Consider the following 21,685-nt stretch of genomic DNA (forward strand, 5'->3'; position numbering starts at 1 on the left):
TAGATATCAATTTAGTAAGCTTTATCAACTTATGATACTTGTTGAGTAGGTGCAGTCTCATGGGGCAAAAGAATCACGAATGCCGCTTCTTGAACGGTTGTCTTGCCAACCATTCAAGTATGAGAATAGGACTTACATTCTCCCCTCCTTCGACGTCTGGCCGATATGGGTAGTGCAGGTAGAAGAGCTCGTTCTTCACCATCTTTTTGCGCATACGGCAGGGGCCCGCTAGAAGATAACAAAGCGTTCCCCCCAGGGGCTGTGAGATATGCCTCTCAGGAGACCCAAGTGAATCAAACTTCGATGAGCCCTCCAAATAATGAGCTCCTGCAATGCCCCCATCCCCCTATGATTGATACGAAGTGAGAACTGAAAGTTTCGCAAGCTGGAGAAAGTATATTTTTAAAAACAGCCCTAAACAAGACAACAAACGAAGAAATGTTGACAGGGACCTTGTTTTTTTGTTAAGTTTTTTCGCGTGTGCGTGCGTGCGTGCATGCGTGCGCGCGGGTGTGTGTGTCCTCTCAATGCCAAAACATTACAGAGAGGAGCAGGTATACATCGGGTGGCAAACAAGAAATGCACCAGACAAAAAAATATATGCATAAAATGGCAGTCTGAAAACCATAAAAAAAAAGACTTTGTCAAAAGAAACAGAGACAGGGCAGTTCAACAACAATATTCAACAAGGTTGCGCCCTTGAATAACATGCACACACAAAATAAACAAACAACGGAAAACACAGCGTAATTAAAATGGCAAATTTATGCAAAATGGTTACAAACAGTGTTTTTAAACAATGTGACGTCCCTGATAGCAACGACAGAGGCTGGAAGGTGGTTCCATTGATTTGCGGTTTTCGGAACGAATGATTCGAAGTACAAATTGGTGCAGGCACTGGGAACGCTCACTTTAAACTGATGTTTGTTGTGAGATGATACGTATAATGGGCGCTGCAAGAGAATGTTGCTAAGGGAGGGCATACAATGAAAAATCCTATGGATCAGACAAAAGTTAGAAATTTTACGGCGCAGTGAAAGAGTGGGTAATTAAAGATCAGCTTTCATCGAGGTAACGCTGGCCACACGAAATAAGTGACAAAATGAAACAGGCCGAGTGATTCTGTACCGCCTCGATGCTGTCAACAAGGCAGCTAGTATCAGGATCCCAGACTGATGACGCGTACTCAAGTTTAGGTCTGACTAATGCTTGATAAAGGAAAAGTTTAAGGTTAGTTGGAGCCAAAGAAAAGTTTCCGCATAAGTAACCTAAAGTACGATTTGCGTTATTTGTGGTGTAGTCGACATGTGTGTTCCAAGAGAGATTGTTAGAAATGTATACGCCAAGGCACTTGTAGGATGAAATATGACAGATAGCTTTGGTTAAGTGTGTAGTCACATGGTCCATTATGAGTACCGCACCATGTATTTTCACCCTCAGTGGAACGAAGTCCCATTTGCCGAAATTTAAATGTAACGAAGTTTCATGGACATCGAGGCACGAAATTTTGGTTGTAGAAGTAGATTCTGGGAGATGCAAGCACTGAAACGAGGCCTTGATAAAATGCCAACAGCGTCACGGGCTGCCCAATGCGCGGATGCAGCGAGCCACGGAGTACGTGAGCGAGCTCCTTGCCTACAAGCTCCTTGCATTCAAACTGCGTATGGCACCGCTGCTGCCGCATGACGCCGCTTTGTCTTTCATTCGAGTTCGCTCATGCTTGTTCCATTCGAGTTCGCTCAGGTTTCCATCACTCCAGCAAGTGCGCAGCAAAGCATTTGTGGGCCTTTATGAGCCTTGCACATGCGTTTTTTTTCACGGCCATGTCCCCGATTGCACGCAGGCGGTGGCTTGTGCCTCGGCCAAAAAGCGACTCGCTCCGCGTGCGGCAGTAGGAGGAGCCTGACGACCTTCGCTAATGAGGATGTGTGCACCCTATGCCGGGTGCTTCGAAGCACGCCGGGATGCCGCCTGGCCCCACCAGAGACGATTAGGCTTATCACCGTGGAGGATAATTGATGGGCGCTTTCCTAAGCGGCGCGGATGACGTTTTACAGTGTAAATTTCGCCCACATCATCAGCTTCTTGCCCGCATGATATTTCAGTGAGTGGTTAGAAGCGGTCACTGGAGCTACCCGAAACGCGCAGGAGGTCTCCTCTGCGGCTGCGTGAGCATGCCTGTGTCTTGCGAGGCACGTTTTTGTGTGCAGAAAACGCTCCATGCGATTCATGCTTATGCCCACGTAGACGGGTAAGCTCCAACAGAAACAGAAACAGTGCGCCAGCCATGTATGCGCGCTACGTTTTTGCTTGCAGGAACTGCTTCACACAGTTAACACTTCATTTTAACCGCAAATCTCCATGTAGCGAAATTTCAATGTAACAAAGTAAATTGCGAATTTTACCGACTTCGTTACATCGAGGTTTGACTGTATAACTGAAAATCAAATGCAACCTACAAAACAATGAAATCGAGTGTCAGAATACCAAAAGCAATGTCACACTTAGTGCAGCCATACCTTCTGTCATATCAAGCATCCACTTGTCTAAAATAGACCCCTCAAGTGGGCCCCAGAGACCTCGTTCTTGGGTTAGTTCGGACTCTGTCTGCAGCCAGTCTTCAAAGACATCTTTTTGCAGATGCTGTTGACTCTGCAGAGTAATATAGAACATGGAACACATTCACTTTTTGAGGCTGACTCAAATGCTCACTGCAGCAGTTCCACAACATCCAAGTTTTGGCCAACCCAGTATGCTGTATCTTAGTATAAGGTGGCTCCACCAATAAGGTAAGGTGGTCCCCACACACTCCTAGCACACAGTCAGTTAAGCAAAACAAGCGCTACAGCTAGGTGCGATCGAACCTCTTGTTGAGCTGGACCTGTTAAAACAGCTACGAACTCTGCCAACACCCTCATCAAATAGAATGAGAAACAGAACACACACACAAAAAAAAGCATCTGACCATGAACTAGAAGAAAGGAACTTAGCGTGCTCTACCCATGTGCTCCAATAACATCTCTTGGATGTGATAAGCTGCCTGGCTTTGTTTTCCGCTCCAGAGATACGTAGTATTAAAAAAGACTGGGTAGCTCAGAAATCCAACTGCACTGCACAGTGAAGAAAAACATACAGCATACCGGCACAGTTGCCTGTTTTCAACAAAGTTTACACAAACTTGCTTGCCAGCTTCCTGAACGAGAAGGGGCGTCATGCTTACCTGCTGGTGACGCTTCAGTTGCATGTCAACGAGCTCTTGAACGATGGAAACATGCACCTGTGTCCACATTTCCACCTCCTAAAAAACAGTGACAAGGTCATGAAGTCAGGCAGCACAAAACAAAAATTACTTAATGGTGCAATTCACAAGTTTTTGTCCCATCAACTATTCTGCAAAATGCAGTGACCCCGTAAAGAATAAAAAACAAAGGCAAGTGTTTCCAAACTGTTGGCCTACCGCAAAGTTCCGAGCGAATGCCCACCCCCAAAACATCGCCCACCCCCCTTTAGGGGTGAAATGTTCAATTTACTGAAACACCCCGAAGATCGCCCATACCCTAAAACCGATGGGTTTAGCGCTAATGAGTGAACAAAATAAACGCGAATCACCTATTCATGTGTTGATGCGGTCACTTATTCGTCCTTTCCGCACTTGAACCGAAAGTTCGCACATCGAGTATTTTTTCTTGATATCTCTGAAGTTTTGGTTGGTGGTGTGACCACTTTTTGTAGTTTTTCGCACCTGACCTGAAAGATCGCCCATCCCGTATTTTTCACTTGATAGCTCTGTACTTTGGGTGAGCATCCTTTTGGAACTTTACGGTAAACCCGTGCTCTGGGTAAAAAAAAATCAAAACTTACGTGGCTTGTCATGGTGCTTAGAGGCACTTTAGGTGCTGGCTCCCTTTTGATCTTGCGGCTTGCGAGCCTCGACAGGCCACCAGTTACTTTTTGAAGTTTCTGGATGCAGAAGATAATGAGGGAAAAAAAAAAAGTGTAACTGGATTTAGATGGCCTAAGTGATGAACAGTACTGATGTCTTCCCATTAGTTGATCAGTAAAGTAAGCTAGCGGCGCGGGGCACTATGGGTCTGTTCGGTTCAGCTTGAACTTGGTGAGTTAGCAGCAGTTCAGTGCAGTGCTGACACCATAAGATAAACCAACTCGGCATTTTTTCTTCTGTACCTACACCTTCGCTGTTGGGAGTGCAGGCAAATCTGTGAACCCCTGTGTTCCTACTGCCAGTGAATGGGATGACAAAATCCAGGCATCGCAAGCTGTGCTACCCACATGAATGGCGGAATAAAGGCTGCTACAGACGCAGCAATATGAACCGGAGATTTATTCCAACTGACTGACGGTTGTCCCATTTTACAAAAGATAGTCGATAACACAGTGGTAAACTTACGCATCCCACTAGAGTAGTATTTGAAAACTTTATCTTCATGACTAACTCAAACAAGGTGATGCTCCTTTATACTCTATAGGCAGTGTTGAACGATTTGCCTCTGCACTGCTGGATGCATTCAATACAGTTCTGGGGTGAAAAAGAATGACGCACTTTGGTGCAACAGACAGGGGTGTTTCATCCCACCGCTTGGCAACATGGAGAGAGGGGCAATGTGCGGGGTAACGATCTTGCTGATCCCTAATATGAGAAGTGGCATATGAAGTTGAATCGTCACTGGCATGAAGGGTGAAATTCGAACATTAGAAATCGGAAGTATGACACATGAATCACAATCTATTGGGGCTTGACCTGTCAAAACTACATCATAGTTCAGACCCCTGGCATTCTTTAACACGCACCAAAATCTCACACGCAAGTGTGCATCCCCGAGATCTGCAGCTCCCACAGTCAGAAATCAAACCTTGAAAAACCTTGGGTGCCGCAGCAGAGCGTATCGGCCACTACACCACTGGCAGCGAAGGGGAGGGAGAACTAAGCAAGCAGTGGGCGCACCAGGTAGACAGGCAACAGCCAAGCCAGCCATTCCCACCTGGCTGACGGTCTGCATCTGAGTCTGCATGACCTCGCGGGTGTAGCCGCTCTTGCGCTCCAAGTCCAGGAAGCTGGTCCAGGCGCGGCAGGACGGCTCGTGCAGCACCTCCCACAGGCTCTGCAGGTCTGGGATCTGGCCCCCCGAGCTGCCCTCGGCCACGGGCAGGGACACCTTGCACAGCTCCTCCAGGGCCTGGGGAGGGGGAAACAGCCAAGTCATATCGTAGACTGTGGAAGGGTAATAATGGCAATTACATTTGCTGCCCAGCGTGCCCCACTCCCTGGGAACAGCATTAGCAGTGTGCAACATCAGTGCACCACTTACACTCGTCACGTGCCCAGATTACACCTTTGCTGTGCTGTACTGACATGGTGGCTAAAATAAGGTCGCATAAGCTTCCCTGCTTGCTGCAGCCACACAGGTATCTTCATGTGCTGCTTGTGTTCATTAGAGAGCATTAAAAGTGCCAAGTGCGACTGTTCTGAGTGCTCTTTGTTCATGTTCATGCCCTTCTGGTGACGTGCACGAATATCGTCTCTACACAAGCAGAAAACGATTTTTAAAGCCAACCCCCTCCCTCAAAAGAAAGCTTTCATTCAAATTTTGGGGTTCTTACACACCGAAGCTGCCCCTGGGCTATGGGGTGCGCCGCATTGGAAAACTACAAATTAATTCCAACTACCTGGGGAACATGCACATAGGCATTTTTGTTTTCACCTCAATAAATAAAAAAAAAAATGGCCACTGCATACGGGATTAAACCCACATCTTTGGGCTCATCAGCACAACACCTTAGCCACTGAGCCTCACAGCAGCTTTTCCTCCTTATTTACAAACATGCTATTCATCTATAAGGACTTTAGAAGACTGTGGTAAAACAAAGTAGCTCGTTGCCAAATCACGTGACACATACCAGGTAATTATCCTAAAAGAGTGTGAAAGGACACTTGCACAATGGATGCTACCCCAAATATCAATCGTAAAGAGCGCTCGTTATGCCAATAAGCGAAGCAGCCACATCACTACCAATACTAAGACCCAAAAGTTTAGTTTCAAAAGGACACTAAAGGCCATACATAACTTTTTGTTTCAACTGAAAGATCGCACCTTGCATCACTTTTTCAACTGTTGTTCGGCAGGAAATAGCATTTGTTCATACACAAATAAAGCTGGAATTTCTCCTTCCTGTTTCCTTTCAATTGTTTTCACAAAGTAAAGGAGCCCCCGAAATAGTGTGCCATTTTTCCTCCAGAAAGCCGCTACCTGAAGAACGTGTAGAAAAAAACTGGGCAGCGGAAAAGTTAATAGCCAGTTTGGTCCAATAGCTGACCGCACAAAATCTTTTGACTTTTGAACACACACACACACACACACACACACACACACGCACACGCACACGCACACGCGCACGCACGCACGCACGCACACGCGCACACACACACACACACACACACACACACACACACACACACACACACACACACACACACACACACACGCGCGCGCACGCACACAGTATAGCCCACTTATAGTGAACCTGGTTTTAACGAAATCCCGGCTACAAAGAACATATCTTCGTTTCCCACTACCATTCGTATACATATATTTTATGTTCAGATATAGTGAAAAACGAATATAACAAACTGATTTCTGTTTCCCAATGTGTTCATTATAAGCGGGCTGGACTGTATACAATATATGGGCACTAAGAAGGGACTACACCTCTTGTATTCACCCACATTAATCGTATGACCATGCTTGTGCACTAAGGCAAAACATGGTTGAAATAGAAATGAAGCACTGTTTACCATTTGTGGTATGTAGTAAGGCACCCCGTTTGGTTATGTTTACTAGGTGCAATTCAGTACTGTAATAATGTGCGTTCATCGGAGGTTGCCAGATATGCTCATTTCACATTCACATGTCCCCTACCTCACTGTTACTTTTGTAGAAATGTCTAAACGAACTCTGCCAACCCTCTTTCACCATTCACGATTTGTGACGTTACAAATCATAAAGTGGAAAAGTGCGTATGGGGCAACAATATCCATTTTCATGCTTTTGACACTTCCTGCCTACTAAAAAGCAGTTGCCGCTGTGAATGGTCTATCTGTATTTATGCCACTGTATTCTCCTGATACAGACCAACTTGTTTTTAGACTTTAGCGTCCTTTTAAACAACCAGAAGTACGTAGCATGAAATCACAGGCACATTGACACGTGGGTGTCGTGGCTCAACTTTTATACGGGCCAGAATACGTGTACCATACTGTAGCAGCGATGTTCTACTCACTTCCAACCGTATTCTTCTCCATCTTTATTTACTTTCACCCCCCCCCTTGAGACTCAGTGCATGTTCAGACTGCTCTCTCACCTGTCTCTTGGAGAGATAGACGATCTCCCAAACTTTGCAGGCTGCTGATGCAACCAACAGATGTCCCTCTTCGGAAGAGCTCAAGTTCTTGTTGTCAGCACTGTTCCGAGTGCGGTCCGAGAAAGAAGCGGGGTTGATGTGCCAAGTGGTCCGGCGCACTGTCTCCATGCTAGAAACAAGATGCCAGAAAAATTAACCCACAAGACAGTGTTGGGGTGGTGTTAAAACAGGCCTAGCCACCAAGACGACTAAAGCAGGGCACAGCTACGTTGAAGCTTAATAAAGGACTGTGCAAGCCCACTCACTCCCTACCAAGCAGGCTTATCCATCAGGCGCTCATTTATTCTGCTGCTTGGATTCGGCTACTCCCCATGCTTACCTAATTTGGGCATCAGCCGTCAGTTGTAGAAGACAGTAACACAAACAAGGAATGAATTCCGCCTCTGAGTTGGCCGCAACCAGCATGAGTGTCCTGTGTATTATCATCTTCTGGAGGCACTCCAGTTTGGTCATCTGGTCTGGATAATGCAAAGCAGCAGCAAAGGCATTTCAGTCGTGAGGCAATAGTTGGGGAGTGGCAATGAGTTCCCACCGGCGATACTAACCTGCAACACATTCGGTAGGCCTTGAAAGAATGAACAACAATGTTCGGTTCAGGCTCCTATAGACATTGTCTGTCTGCACGTGCATTCCTGCAAGAAAGAGTAAAGAAAAAAACAGTCAGACAGGAACTTGGTTCTTTATATCCCAGCATTAACAACAAGCATAAAGCAACAACATTAACAACACAAAGAAAAATGACCTTTTCCCAGTTACATTTACAGATTACCTGTAGCAGCACTTCAAAGTTTGCAACAATGTGAGGCCAGTATGATATCATCAACACATTTTATTAAATTCCTGACATAAAGCTTTACCCTACAGAAAATAACCTACACATATGACCAATTAGGTAGTTCCTGTACACCATGTACCCAAGAACTTTAATTTTTTCAGTAAAGCAGGACCGAAGCAAGTGTTTCAAATAAAAGCAGGATACCAAAATAATTATATTTGCAGTCTTATTCAGCCTGTATTACAATGACAGCAGTGACTGCCAACAGACACTTCTAGGTAGGTTTAAGAGAGGCTTCTTTTTTAAACCAATGCACAAGTTTTACAAGTGTGGTCACTGCTATTACAACACGACCAACACAATGTATGTATATATGTTCGTATGTACGTATGTATGCATATGTATGTTCGGCGCATGCGCTAATTTGTCTTATATTTGGGTATGTAAGCCCTTGAATAAATAAGTTGTTAGTTGCACTCGTCCTGCTGTCTACTCTATTTGTGTCGTCCTTCCGTGCAATCCTCATGGCTTTTCAACCAACACAATACCTTTCCGTTTCACTTGGCCAAGAAGCTTAATGATGAAATCCAGAATTTCATGGGGATCTCTGGAGTAAACACCTGAAATGCAACCGCACACACAATCATCACACATTGTTGGGCCAGTAAAAATATGGCAGTTTCAAGGTTGAGTTCAGCTGATAATAAGGAAGCACAGTTCCCTAAATATGTGTTCTACAGAAATGCACAAGAGAAGAATAACCCACAAGAAAGTGTTGCTAGCACCATACAGTACTCGTTCACTCTAACCCTAACCACTTAATTAATTGACCAAACTACAAAAATACAGTAGAACCTCGTTACAAGGTATACTGTCACAAGAGACACTTGGTTATAAGAGACATTTTAATGAAAACGGTTCAGTTGGTTCCTCTATGTTCGCCATGTTAGCAACATCGCATACAAGAGACCTTGGTTACAAGAGACGTTTCCCAGGCCCCTTGAGTGTCTCTTGTAATGAGGTTTTGCGGTAGTGTGAGGCAGTACACACCACAGTAAATTATTACTCATTTGTCAGTTGGTGGAAAATTTAATATACGGAGAAAGATATTAGTTATTAATAAATACATTATTATTATTCAATATTAATTTTGATCTTTTGTCTAAGTTACATCAATATTAATTTTAATCTTTCGTCTAAGTTATATAAAAAAAACAAATATTTTTTGCCAAGAAGCAAGCCAAGTGCGATGTGCGGAACGTTAGGCATTTTTTAATGATGGCCTGAACTCTGTTGCGGCTGAACAATTCACTTATTGCTGTTTTAGTTCAAGGTTAGGTCATAACTTCTTCTTGCCGTGTTTTTTTAAACGCGGAGCGTTTCTTAGTCGCACGATGTTCCTCGAACGTCGGCGGCGGCGTCCACACGCTCACTGCGCATGCGCGTCGCGGCGAGGCGCAGGTGCGCGTCTCTCCCCCGTACCCTCCTCGCTCTCAACAACAGGTGCAGCGTTGTTGTCCGTCCGCACCCCTCCCCCTACACTAAAAAAAAAAAAAAAAAAAGTAGTCGGCGCCTGGTTTCGATTCCACGACCCTGTGGGCGGAACGCGAGGTACATGGTGCTCTTCCCACTGCGCCACAAAACCGACACAGAATCAAAGGCTACGAACGCGCCTTATATCCTTGACTCATTCAAACTACGTCAAGAAGCTGCTGATACACGGCAGCAGTTGCATCGATCTCGTCTTCACCAGTTGCTGCAACAGTACACTTTAGCGACCACAAAGCCGTCGTTCTCAGCGTCCAATACAACGACAACCGCAAAATAAATAAATAACGACTTACAACAACCTACTCCTTGCCTTCACTTCTTGCGTCACAAAAAAAAAAAGAAAAATTGGGCCCATCTCTCCACGAGGGGGGACTCGAGTCGCAAAATCACGAAAGTAATAATTAATATATGAAAGAAATAATAATAATTAATAGTAATAAGCAATAATAGTTAACACATTCACTACCACCCCACCACCACCCTCCGAACACTAACGTTAACGCAATACACCCACCCCCTACGCGACGCATTTACTCGAGTCCCCCCTCGTGGGGAGATGGGCCCAATTTTTTTTCCTTACAAGCATCCAAAGCATTTCTCACAGTAAATAATCTGTTCCTATTCTCACTGAAAATTCCACCTACCTACTTCACCTACTGATCTTTGGGAATGAATGCAAAACTATTGCTGAAATATTTTAATTCGCTATTACATACATTCTTTCTGTAAAAGGGGAGCGTCAACTGATATGCAAGTATTACACAACTGATTCCCAAAAGACTGCTGTCAAGTAAATCGATAATACTAACAGAGTAGACTAGAAACAACACTGGAGTACACGATGCAACACTGAAAGAACTCGAATTACACCCCATTGCTATTTCAGCTGCAGACAGCGTTAGGCTTTGTTAGGTTACATAGCACTTACGCATTCTTTCAACTGCTCTTGCATGACAAAAAACGGGGATACTAATATTGAAACGATGCGTTCATGTGTTCACTCACCTTGCCACAGCTTATCAACAAAGCAGGACGTCAGGTAAAAAATGTTTGGCGGAATATTTGAGTATTTTCCTCCAGCTGTGATGGGCAAAGCAGCCTGTTCACCAAACAGAACATCAGCTGCCAAGAGGTGCTCTCTGAGTGAAGACAAGATTTCTGTCACAAATTCCTTCTGTTGGCCAAGAGTTGCATGGTTCGGGAAGGCCTGGAACAGAAAATGACAGCTGCAAACAACCTCAACCAAATACTGAGGCTGCAGCTGTACATGTAGCAAGTCTCTCCAGGATTTTATATGACCATTGGTAAAAACAAGAACACATTCTCTCGCCTATTTTGTACCATTGTCCATGCTCAATCTACCCTTGTTGGGACGCACCCACTTTTTCTTCCACAGTGAGAGGTGCTATTTCAAATGAGCTGCTGGGTCCCAAAGGAGGCTTAATAAGACATATACTGGCCACTGGGAATGGAGTTGATGGAATGTTAAGCCTTGGATGTCGATACAACCAATTGCCCCACCTTGCAGAATGCTGGAACAGATTTAACCCTCTCAGAGTCTAGTTCTTCAGGAGGTGGTGCATGCTTAGTGACGTGCCCACGATAAACCACAAGGGTGCGTCAGTGGCATGGCCGTGAGAACGGAGCGGTACAGTGGCACTGACAGAGTCAAGGGAGACCCGAATCACACATTAAAGATTCTCACGAGGCACTCACTTCCAAAACAAGGTCAATGACAGGTGCTTGCTTGGTTGGAAAAGCCAGAGAAAGGCTGTCCACTACAATGACTCTCAGGAAGTCCATCACATATTTGCGTGCCGTGTGCTTTGACAGGCCTGCGCTAGACTCCTGGCATTTGGGGTTGGAGATTATCTGAAATAAAGCAGAGACCATTAGATGAGGAAGCAAATGAAGCAGCTGAAGCTATAGGTCACCACAGCTACAATGAATCAGCGATATCACAAACACAGCAGAGCCCCACAAATGCGTCTCTCACTGACGTTTTCCTGGCAGCACTGTGGTGAAAGCTTAGTCCTGTTTATGTATGCTCAATATACAGGGTGTTCCGTGTAACTTGGGCCGATTAAAATCAGGAATATGGATTTCTCATGCAGCAAGTAAATAATTATTCGAGGCGATGAATTAAATATTAGGTAAGATAAAATAAATAACGTTTTAATGAGTGGATTCAGCCAAAAATTTGAACTCCCAGTTTTGATTTTCCACCCCCCCCCAAAACTGAAAGCTTTCCCCCCAACTGTATGGTTTTCAAACATGTATGTCAACAGGATTTTACTATGCCAATAAGAAATAAACAAAAAATTAAAGCAAAAGTGAACTTTAATGCTTCAGTCTTAAATCAGTCACTCAAAAAGCAATGGCTCTTCAGCCGCCAGGAATGTACAAATAAGAAGTGAAAAATTGTTTCACCTGAAAATCTTCTGCCGGAGATGCGACCTCACTCAGATCATTTGCGAATGGAAACAGTGTACTTGACAGGGCACAAAGAATGTCTGAGCTCATGCACATGTTCATGAAGTCTTGTCGGTTGTTGTAGAGGTACATGAGGAACTGGATGAGAGTCACAGGATGCTCCTCCACACCAGCCATACTTTCTGCTCGTGGCTGCAAAGTGAGACAAAAAGAAATAATTATAAAAACTACTATAAATTGATTAACAATTGTGCCACTACTACAGTAACTGCCTGCGATGTGCAGCAGACCAAGGAATCCGGACATATAATGTAAAATGCCCACTCTTTACTAGCAAACAAAAGTGCACTTTGCTCACGCTCTAAATGTGTATGCCTGCTGTATTTCTGCGACAACACACAAACAAAGCAGGACCATGCATCACACCTCAACAATACATGCTGATCTCGACTGCATGGCTAATAATGATGAATTGATGACAGAGCAGTTTGTGGCACCTCCTGTAGCAGGAAAAATGTTTTCATAGCAGTCGCTCCCCCAAGAGACTGTTGCAAGTTGGGTGGGTTTGTGCAGGGCCCATGAGATGGCTAAGTCATGCCGCTAAGCCGTAAGAGTGCCACTAACAGCCACACCAGCATCCAGGGATGGGAGGAGCAGAGCCCGGCCGCTGCTCACTACAGCTGTGCACAGGCCTTATGGGATGGTTTTCACAGGACCAACAACGTACAATTACTTTAGGGACACGGCTGAAAACAAGAGCACCAAGGGCATGCCCACTTCTGTTGTCTATGAGGCATGCACAAATGTATTGTACAGCTGCGCACTCGCTAAGCAAATGTGAAGAAGCAGTTGTTTGCTGTAACAATCCAGGTCTGCAACCGTTAATTTTTACTGGGAACCACTACACGCTTGTAAACTACCTATAATAAAGATTAGCACCCCTATCAATGTGAGCGGCCAGTCCGATCTCGAAAAATTGCAGACGAAAGAGCATGCATTTGTTCTATAAAAGCAAGCTTTGAGAATTGAGCTAATATGGTGCTCTCCCAGGAAGATAATTTACTACTCCAATTTTGTCAGTATCCCCACCCTTATGTATTTTGACAAGCTGGTAAATTTAAAAGATTGTTTGTTAAAGCCTTTGCAGTTCCCTGTGGGGCCATAAATATATTCACTGGTCATGGTTGACCATGTGTAATAATCCTATGCACCATTCCGGATATTTTCATGTGTGAACAAGTACAAAAGGGAGTACACGAATTACTGTATTCACCCATTTATAATTCAACCCTTTTTTTCAAGATCAGGAAATACAAGGTGGATAGCTAACCTGCACGCGGGTCAAGTTAAGGCTAAGTATATTTTCATCTTTCATCTCAACGCAAAGTGCAGAGCTGGGCTAGTTGCAACATACTCATAACTGTGGCGCAAAACACAATGGACCCCAGGCATGGGAATGGACAACACAAGCGTTATTTCAAACATTCTCTTTAAAAAAAAATGTTGCCTTTACAGGTATCCAAAAATGCGTAATCATGAGCAACCACTGGCAACAATGATGAGGCCTCCACTTGGGACGACAAATAAACCCCTTGTCTTGAAATTTCATTTCTCTGTTTGCATTTCAGCGACAAGTCAAACTACACGATTCGAACAGGGTTAAGGGAAATGCAGCTTTTTTAACTATAGTCGTGGCAGATCTGCTCATTGTCTCACTGCTGGCCAACCATTTAACATTGGTGCTACCGAACGACGCACACCCCAAAAAATGTGTAGAACGTAAGATGTTTGTTTCTTGCCACATTTTGTGCACCTGGTCTAGATGAGGTGGTCAGTGATGTAAACTTTTTGTACACTGTAGACCGCTTATAATGCATCTCGAGGGAGCTGTGAAAATCCGCACTATAAGCGGTACCACACTATAAACAAAACATGCGTGAATCTGACCATATTGCAAGCTACCATTCAATCATTCTTTGTTTATCATCACTCAAATGAATGCCACTTAATTAAAAACAGAGGTTCGGTCTTTATTTCGTCTTTTTTTTCCCATCAGATGCTGCTGCACGAGCGCAGCTTTAACCTATACTTTGTGTTTATGCTTTGAGGGATCTGCATTTCTTAGCGTCTAGAAGAAGTGATGCTGCAGAGGGAAGCAGCCCTGCTTATGCCGGCGAGACAGTGTGATAAGAACGCAAGTCAGATTTTTTTTTTTTTTTCCATCAGCGTCTTGCGTTTGGGATGCCAAAGGCGGTTGCTTATCAGCATAATGTAGAGGTAGTGGAAACCTCAGGTGTCGTGGCTCAGCTAGCTATCCCCATATGTTCGAAAGGGAAAAGGGTGGTTGCTTATCTGCATAAGGTTCTAATCGCATCAACTTATCATCCCCTTAGGAAACAGAGGGGCTTGCTATCTTCAGAGGAGTGCCGAGAACAAGGGCAGGTGTGGTTATCACTCGAGTGTAAACGGAACACGTTAACTAAAGGGTGCCTATTTGTACATTTTCTGTGTCTAAGTTGTAGGGGAGAAGGAAGCACGGGCTGCGTCAGATGGCTGAACCATGTTTTTTCTATGGTTTTTGCAACGCTAAAATGGTGCTCCAGCTACACCAGTCAGTCAGCAGACCCGCCAAAAAACTACACTATAAATGGTATTGTGCTTCGGGCAACCGCTTTATAAGCAGTACGCTTAAGCATTGAGTTCTATCGGAGGCCTACCATTGGCCAGGAAAACCCACATTATATCCGGTCCCGCACTACAAGCGGTTTTAGGTTACAAATGGTCGACACTGTAGTAATGTTAAATTGAATTTTCTGGGGCATGCAGTTCAAAGAAACACCTCAGAAAACAATTTGTAAGCGTGCAGGGAACGAATAACATTTGTTTTAAATTGGGTACTCATAGCAGGGAGTTCTCCATGTGAAATGCTGCTTGTACAATCAGATTCTGAGCATGAAAATGCCATGCTGAGTGCCAGCTCGCTGAATGAAACCTGTTCCAAACTCAAGGTGCCTCGATAACGAGTTACATATGTGCCACTCACAGCTCCAGATACCACAGCAGCCTTGGCACTGATGGGAATATCTTGTCCAAATAGAACACCTGACCTGCCCTCAAATTACACAGTACCATATTAGTTAGTAGAGGCTCCTTTGGTGCAGGCATTCCTCAAAAAAGCGGCCCTTTGTTGCGGCCAAACACCCCCCGGCCGTGCGTGGCACAAACGTGGACCGACTCACCTGGCTCAGAATGCAGCGCACCATGGCCAGCAGCACCACAACAAGCTCAAAGTTGATGTCCCCTTGAGCCATGACTGACTGACCGGGGGGCACACCAAACAAGAAGCTCCATATATTGTCCAGGGAAAACTGCGAGGAGAAAGTCATCGCACATTTATTGCTCTTTTACAGGATTGCAGGGATGCAGCAGAAGCTCTAAAGTTCTAGGATACTGTGCCACCTGCTAGATTACTCCTCAGGCAAGAAAAGTGCTATGTAAGTTCAACAATGGTGCACTCAAAATAAGCTAGTTTTAATCGCGCATTACTTTATAATTTATGCAAAACAAAAAGGAAGACGTTATAAACTGCTACATAGTAAGTTAAGCTTGCCCAGCATCTAGCAGCTATGCCAGCCTGCAGGAAAGGCCTATTTTTGGGTATAACAAGAGTGAGACAGTAGGCAGTTTTAGCATATCGTTACCGTGTTTGCGTTACCGTTTCCCGTGTTACCGGAAGCGCTGGCGACGGTGAAGCCTGTGCCGGTAAGTTACCGTTCCCGGTAACTCTCGCGCTGCGCAGTCTACCCCCGCAAACACGTTAAACGGTAACGTAAACACGGTAACGATATGCTAAAACTGCCTAGTATCGCATGTGAACACGGTCTTTGGTGCTACCACTATAAGCACCCCAGAAAGCCACCCTGAAGGCTTCAGCAGCTGGCATGCAGCTGCTAGCCTCAAAGCCAAGGGGCCAAGAGGAGCCCAAATGGGGCCAGTTCCCGTACCTGCAGTCCGCACGGGATTCGGCTAACAGGGCGCCCCATCAGCATGGCCAGCAGGAGGAAATTGACGTCTGGAACTGTGACATGCTGGCACATGAGCCACTGCAGCTGCTGGAAGCCCGGAACCTGGTACGCCTCCATCCTGATGGACTGGCTGCCGGCACCCTTGTTGTTTGCAGTAGACACGTTGAAACCTGGGCAGAGGAACCAGTCAGCGTGCACCTGCACTCGCCCCATATGTACCACACCCGCAACCCCCACTTGCAGCTCCCTAAAACACCTTAAAGTAGCGCAGTAGCGCAACTTAGACATGGACACAAGAGCAGTGTAGACAGACCACAGCACTGTGGCCCGCCTACATCCCTCTTCTTGTGTCCGTGTCAAGCTTGTGCTACTTCAAGGTGTTCCAAGAACCACTAACAGCTCACCCAATCGTCGATCCTTCTACGGCACATTGCTTCACCAAGGCGAGGCCCTTGGACAGAGCTGACTAAGGGTACATACAGCCCCCTCTTCAAACCCACTTGTCTCCTAATAGGTGAACAGTCAGCCAAATCCGCTCACCAAGGAGGACAGTGGTCCTGTTTTGGAGCACCAGGTCCGTCTCGGTCAGCCAGCCACCGTTGTGGGAGGCCTCGCGAAAACGCTGTAGCAGGCTCGGGCAGCTGAGCAGCACTGTGAGACACTGCAAGGCTAACACCACTGTGGTTGGATGCAGGTGGCTCTGCATGAATAGCAGCAGCCAGTCAAGGCCCAGCACTCTGGCCACCTCCTCACAGAACCTGAAACCGAAAACAGGGCACATGCATCACGGGGTATCCCAGGCCACCTTGCTTACAATCCCCATGCTTAGGCTCAATACGCTCAAACACCGAATACAATCAGAAATTGTTTGTGTAATAATATGACGTGTTCAACCCAATTAAACAGCTAAGCTGGGGTCAAGTTTATGGTGTGTTCTTTTCATATTTTAACTAGCCCGAAACTTCTTGATGTGTTATGTCTAATGTGTCACTGAGTGCCTAGGACAGCAACTGGCTGGAGTTAACCCCCTAGGCTTTCCTTTCAACTCCAAGAGACAAAATGGCAAATTTCTCTCATGTTACAGCTTTACACAAGCATACAAAATGCCATTAGCCAACACCCAGAAGGGATTGCAGATTTGCCTCCTTAGCCTTCCTGGAATTGTGGGAGTGCTCCAGTGAGAGCACAGCCAATGAAAACTTCACTCACGGGATGTTCACATTTTTTGAGCCCTGGTACGTCATCAGATGCAAGATATGCAGGCAGCGGTTTCGCAGGCACACATGATGTATCAGGAGTGCCGTCTCGTCCATTGACACTGCACAAGCAGACAAACAGATGGTGAAATAAACAGAGCCAAAAAAGCACTGCTTACACAACAGAAAAGTTAACAGTGTTGTCGTTCCACCGAAGGCGGGCCATTCAACTTCAGAAGCACAGATTGTCAACAACGTACCTGCACTTTCTGTTGCCTCAGAATCTCTCTTTAGGTTCAGTGGTCTCTCAGAAGTCATGGAGTTGGGAAGAGTTGATATCATGAACTGGCCAAACCTTTACGAAGTGGAATAAGCATGAAATCAACAAGCCATACTCAAACTGACGGCGCAGTTTAGGAACACGCATGTTCAAGTTCACAAACACACACTGATAATGCCCGGCTAGGGAGGGTACCTGAGGATGTCCCCGCTGCGGTTGGTGTTCTGAAGCAGTGTCTTGAGGAGGTTGCACAGCAGCCGAATTGTAGAAGGGCTGAGGTATGGGTCGCGGAGCATCATCAGCACCCTCGTCACCATCTCCAGGTCACGCAGAATGCGCAGGTTGGCCTTCTGCTCACTGGAAACAGAGCGCACGCCGCATTAACCCACTGGAAACGAAGCCACCCGTAGGGGCAGCACAACGCATTCATCCTCTTCAACGATGCCAAAACCTTCCTACAAAGCAACGAGACCAACATGCAATGAACTGCAGCACCAGAAGCACATTCCTGTTTTAAACACAGGGTTTTGAAACACCTTCATCTATATTGTGTCCACCATTACTGACTGGCCAAGCATCACCTACAGGCACTAATGGCTGTGCCTGTAGGGTCGTGCGAACTTCAGATGCATGAAAATATTGTCCTGCAAATTTTAAAGCATTACGATTTGGCATCTGGAAATTTTATTTGTACACCATAACCAAAATAATAATAAATGCCAAGAAGTCACATTGCAAAGCTAGCAATTTCAAATCAAAAACTGTGCACAGTGGCTGGCCTCCCCAAAACCCTAGAAGCACATGTCTGATGTTCCTGATACAGAGCTCTTTGCATATTATGCACATTTGTTTGAAGGGAATATTCCATAGGCCCCGGATTCACCCAGAACCTAATCACCCCAATTTTTTCCTTAGTGGGAACCATCACCCGGTAACGCCGATGCCATATTTTCATGTAATCGGGCATTTAGGGCTTTCACATTAACGAACTGTACTGTGGGCCACTTCTGCGTCTTGTGTGTCCCTGCCTGTTTTCTATCACAGCACCAGTCAGCATTGTGGCCCAAGCCTGAGAATCAGGCTAGGTTGCTGTGAGAACCTTACCTACAAACTTCATTGAGTCTACTAAGAGAGGAGAGGAGAGGAGAGAGAGAGATAGAGGGGGGAGAGGGAGAGAGAGAGAGAGAGAGAGAGAGAGAGAGAGAGAGAGAGAGAGAGAGAGAGAGAGAGAGAGAGAGAGAGAGAGAGAGAGAGAGAGAGAGAGAGAGAGAGAGAGAGAGAGAGAGGGGGGGGGGGGGGGGGGGGGGGGTTAAGGTACGCATATCCGCCGACAAATGCAAGCATTATACAAACCAGCTGTGCTACATTTTGCTGTATGAGCTTTGCGCATCGGGGTAGTGTGAAGACGAGGTAGCCACCACTAACTACGGTCTTCATTTACCTTCACAACCAGGGTAAAACAAAGTGCTGCTTGGTTGCACTTTAAGCATCGAAACCCTAGAAACAGTGCAGAAATGAAAGCTCTGATGCATACCATAATTTTAAAGCACGATGCCCAGCAGCTTTAATGGATCTGGGCCTGCTCGAAGGGCCGCTGACTAAAGTTAGCTGACAGGAAAATAAGTGCTCCTGGTTTTAAGTTCGACCACAGTTTTCAACTAGCACCACCTCAACTTGCCATTAATGGCTGTACAAGAAAGAAGTTTCCACACTCTAGAAAAAGCCTGCCACTACTATTGGATAATTTCACCAAGAAAGGGCTAGAAGCAGAAAATGTGTACTCTCTTGGTTTCCCACTACTGGGCCATGTTTCTTGGTATAGTTGTTAGGTGCATCTGTGAAACATAATTAACCAACCCACTAACCTTAATCAAGCAATTACAAAAATATATGAAGGTTAAAAAATTTGTCATGTAATTTTCGAAGGCACATTTTTAGCAAAATTCACACACCGTATTTTCTCGATTCTAAGCACACGTTTTTTTTCACGATCGCGATGCAAAGTGAGGGGTGCCCCACTGCCACTTTTTTTCACGGCCGTATCTCGACGAGACGGGCGCAAGGAATAATGTTTTATTTGCCAAACACTCAAAAGAAAAATAGGTACAGACAGTGAACCCAGCACTTACATTTGATACTAAGTTACCCTCACTACCATTCGAGCCCGTTGCGCAGCTTTGGCTGCCGCTCTCAGTATCCCCCACCAGGTCGTCTTCTGCTCCACTGAAGTGGCTTGTAATTAATTAAGAACTACGTAAATTACTTGGCCACAATGTCATCTAGGGTCCGGTTCAACGCGTCTGAAATCCACCTTGCGATGGTTGTTTAGAAAAGGGGTGCTTAGATTCGCATGCAAACTTTTTTTACAATTTTGTTTCCCCAAAAATACAGGAGGGTGCTTAGAATCGCAAAAATACGGTATTTGAGCACAGCTTAGTGACTGACACACAGTTAAGGTACACGGACAATGTTTAGCACACTGTGGGGTCCCTGGTTCCCCTAAGCCTCGTCTTTGGTGAGCTGGGAGCAGCCATTTTGGCAGCTGGCACGTCCTGAGTCGTGGCCTCTTCATGACCTCTTGTGGCGAGCCGAGCCGGCCTGCCGTGAGCGTATGTGCGTTGGCACGGGGGAAGGAGGACCTGCTTGTCGCCTTCCACCATGCTGCCCTCTCCCATACCACCGGGGAAACCTCCTTTCCCCCCGAGCAGACAAGCGGGACATGTGAGCGTTCCACCGAGAGTCGGCTGTGCGATTCGGTCGTGTCGGTTGGTTCGGGAGTGCCTACTCTCAATGCCACGATGACTGAGAACCCAGTGGGCTTCAGGGGACTCTACTCCGAGATTCCGTCTTGACCAGTCCCAAAGGAAGCCCCTCTTCCGCGGCTGCGATGACAGATATCGGAGTCCGAGTCCCTGTGGCTTGAGAGAGCAAACGGAACCTTTGTCTCCCCGTGAGCGACAGTCGTGTTGTCTGGCATGTACCCTGTATTTGCCAGGCAATAAAGCCTTACTGGGATTCCTGCCTACCGCATGTAAGCACCTGAACCTGTGCGCAAATCTTCAGATTCTGCTGGCGGAAGTGGATGGCTGGTAGTACTTTCTCTAGCGAAGCTAGCCAGTGTCCTCTGTTATCCCATATGTTAGCCCACAACACATATGATAAAATGTTGCTCAATAGGCTGAGATGGTTTTAAGGTGCTGGCATTTTTCATGTGAAACGAGGTCTTGAACAATGTAAGCTGCACAAAGAACCGTGCTTGCAATATTTTATAAGTACAGTTCCTTCCTTATTATCTAGCTTATTTGTTTAAGTTCTTGTTAAAACTTAAAAAAGAAAAGCATCCTGCATGCTACCATAACTCAAGTGCAGTTTGACTAAAAAAAAATTTGGTTTAAGAGAAGCAACAAGTTTTGTTTAAGCAGGGCTCAGAATGTTCATTTGTGCTCAAAACGTCAATTCTCATAACATGTCAATGACTAGACTAGGAACTACTTCTTTTCCTGAAAAAGAAACCTTATTGCTATGAGCATTTTCTCATTTTTGTTAATCTGTGCATTTATTTAGTAAAGCGAAATAGCTTTTAATAATTTTTTGTCCAAACACTATGGATATACCATAACTGAAGATGCCCAAAGGTCCTTTGTGGGTGCGCACACAGTAATTTGTGAAAATAGATTTTGATAGAAACATTCGACCACTGCAAGAAAAAAAAAAAAAGTGTGATCAATAATTACCTTGACTCTGTAATGAGTTCATAAAAATGCTCGTACAAAGACTTGTGCAGATCTGCTGGTGCATCCCGCCACACCTGGAAACAAAAACACAGACAAAAGAAAAGATTCACACCATGTCCAGCTGCGATAACAATGCACTTTGCTCAGAACAAGCAGTAAAAGAGTTTCAAAAGAATGCAGGTCAAGGCTAGCAGTGCGACTGTAATGTACACAAAGCTGTTACTGAACATGCTGCATATCCAAATGGCAGACCA

At 45.4% G+C, this 21,685-nt stretch overlaps 1 protein-coding gene across 1 annotated transcript in view; it reads right to left on the reverse strand.

The window, feature by feature from the left end:
- The window catches only part of Bchs (WD repeat and FYVE domain containing 3 bchs), a 109,339-nt gene that overhangs the window by 39,417 nt on the left and 48,237 nt on the right, over positions 1–21,685 (reverse strand). The window contains exons 28-46 of the mRNA XM_077685557.1: positions 21,432–21,505; positions 17,893–18,054; positions 17,678–17,772; positions 17,431–17,539; positions 16,762–16,979; positions 16,201–16,391; positions 15,436–15,564; positions 12,194–12,388; positions 11,480–11,635; positions 10,769–10,970; positions 8,761–8,832; positions 7,983–8,069; positions 7,757–7,895; positions 7,378–7,546; positions 5,001–5,195; positions 3,862–3,960; positions 3,221–3,298; positions 2,520–2,652; positions 137–228 (exon numbers count right to left, since the gene is read on the reverse strand). Of these exons, the coding sequence (XP_077541683.1) occupies positions 137–228; positions 2,520–2,652; positions 3,221–3,298; positions 3,862–3,960; positions 5,001–5,195; positions 7,378–7,546; positions 7,757–7,895; positions 7,983–8,069; positions 8,761–8,832; positions 10,769–10,970; positions 11,480–11,635; positions 12,194–12,388; positions 15,436–15,564; positions 16,201–16,391; positions 16,762–16,979; positions 17,431–17,539; positions 17,678–17,772; positions 17,893–18,054; positions 21,432–21,505 (2,595 nt within the window). The remainder of the gene's footprint in view (positions 1–136; positions 229–2,519; positions 2,653–3,220; positions 3,299–3,861; positions 3,961–5,000; positions 5,196–7,377; positions 7,547–7,756; positions 7,896–7,982; positions 8,070–8,760; positions 8,833–10,768; positions 10,971–11,479; positions 11,636–12,193; positions 12,389–15,435; positions 15,565–16,200; positions 16,392–16,761; positions 16,980–17,430; positions 17,540–17,677; positions 17,773–17,892; positions 18,055–21,431; positions 21,506–21,685) is intronic.

The sequence above is a fragment of the Haemaphysalis longicornis genome, unplaced genomic scaffold, assembly GCF_048455015.1.
Source record: "Haemaphysalis longicornis isolate Haplotype H1 unplaced genomic scaffold, Haemaphysalis longicornis Haplotype H1 scaffold_1, whole genome shotgun sequence".
Taxonomy (NCBI): Eukaryota; Metazoa; Arthropoda; class Arachnida; order Ixodida; family Ixodidae; genus Haemaphysalis; species Haemaphysalis longicornis.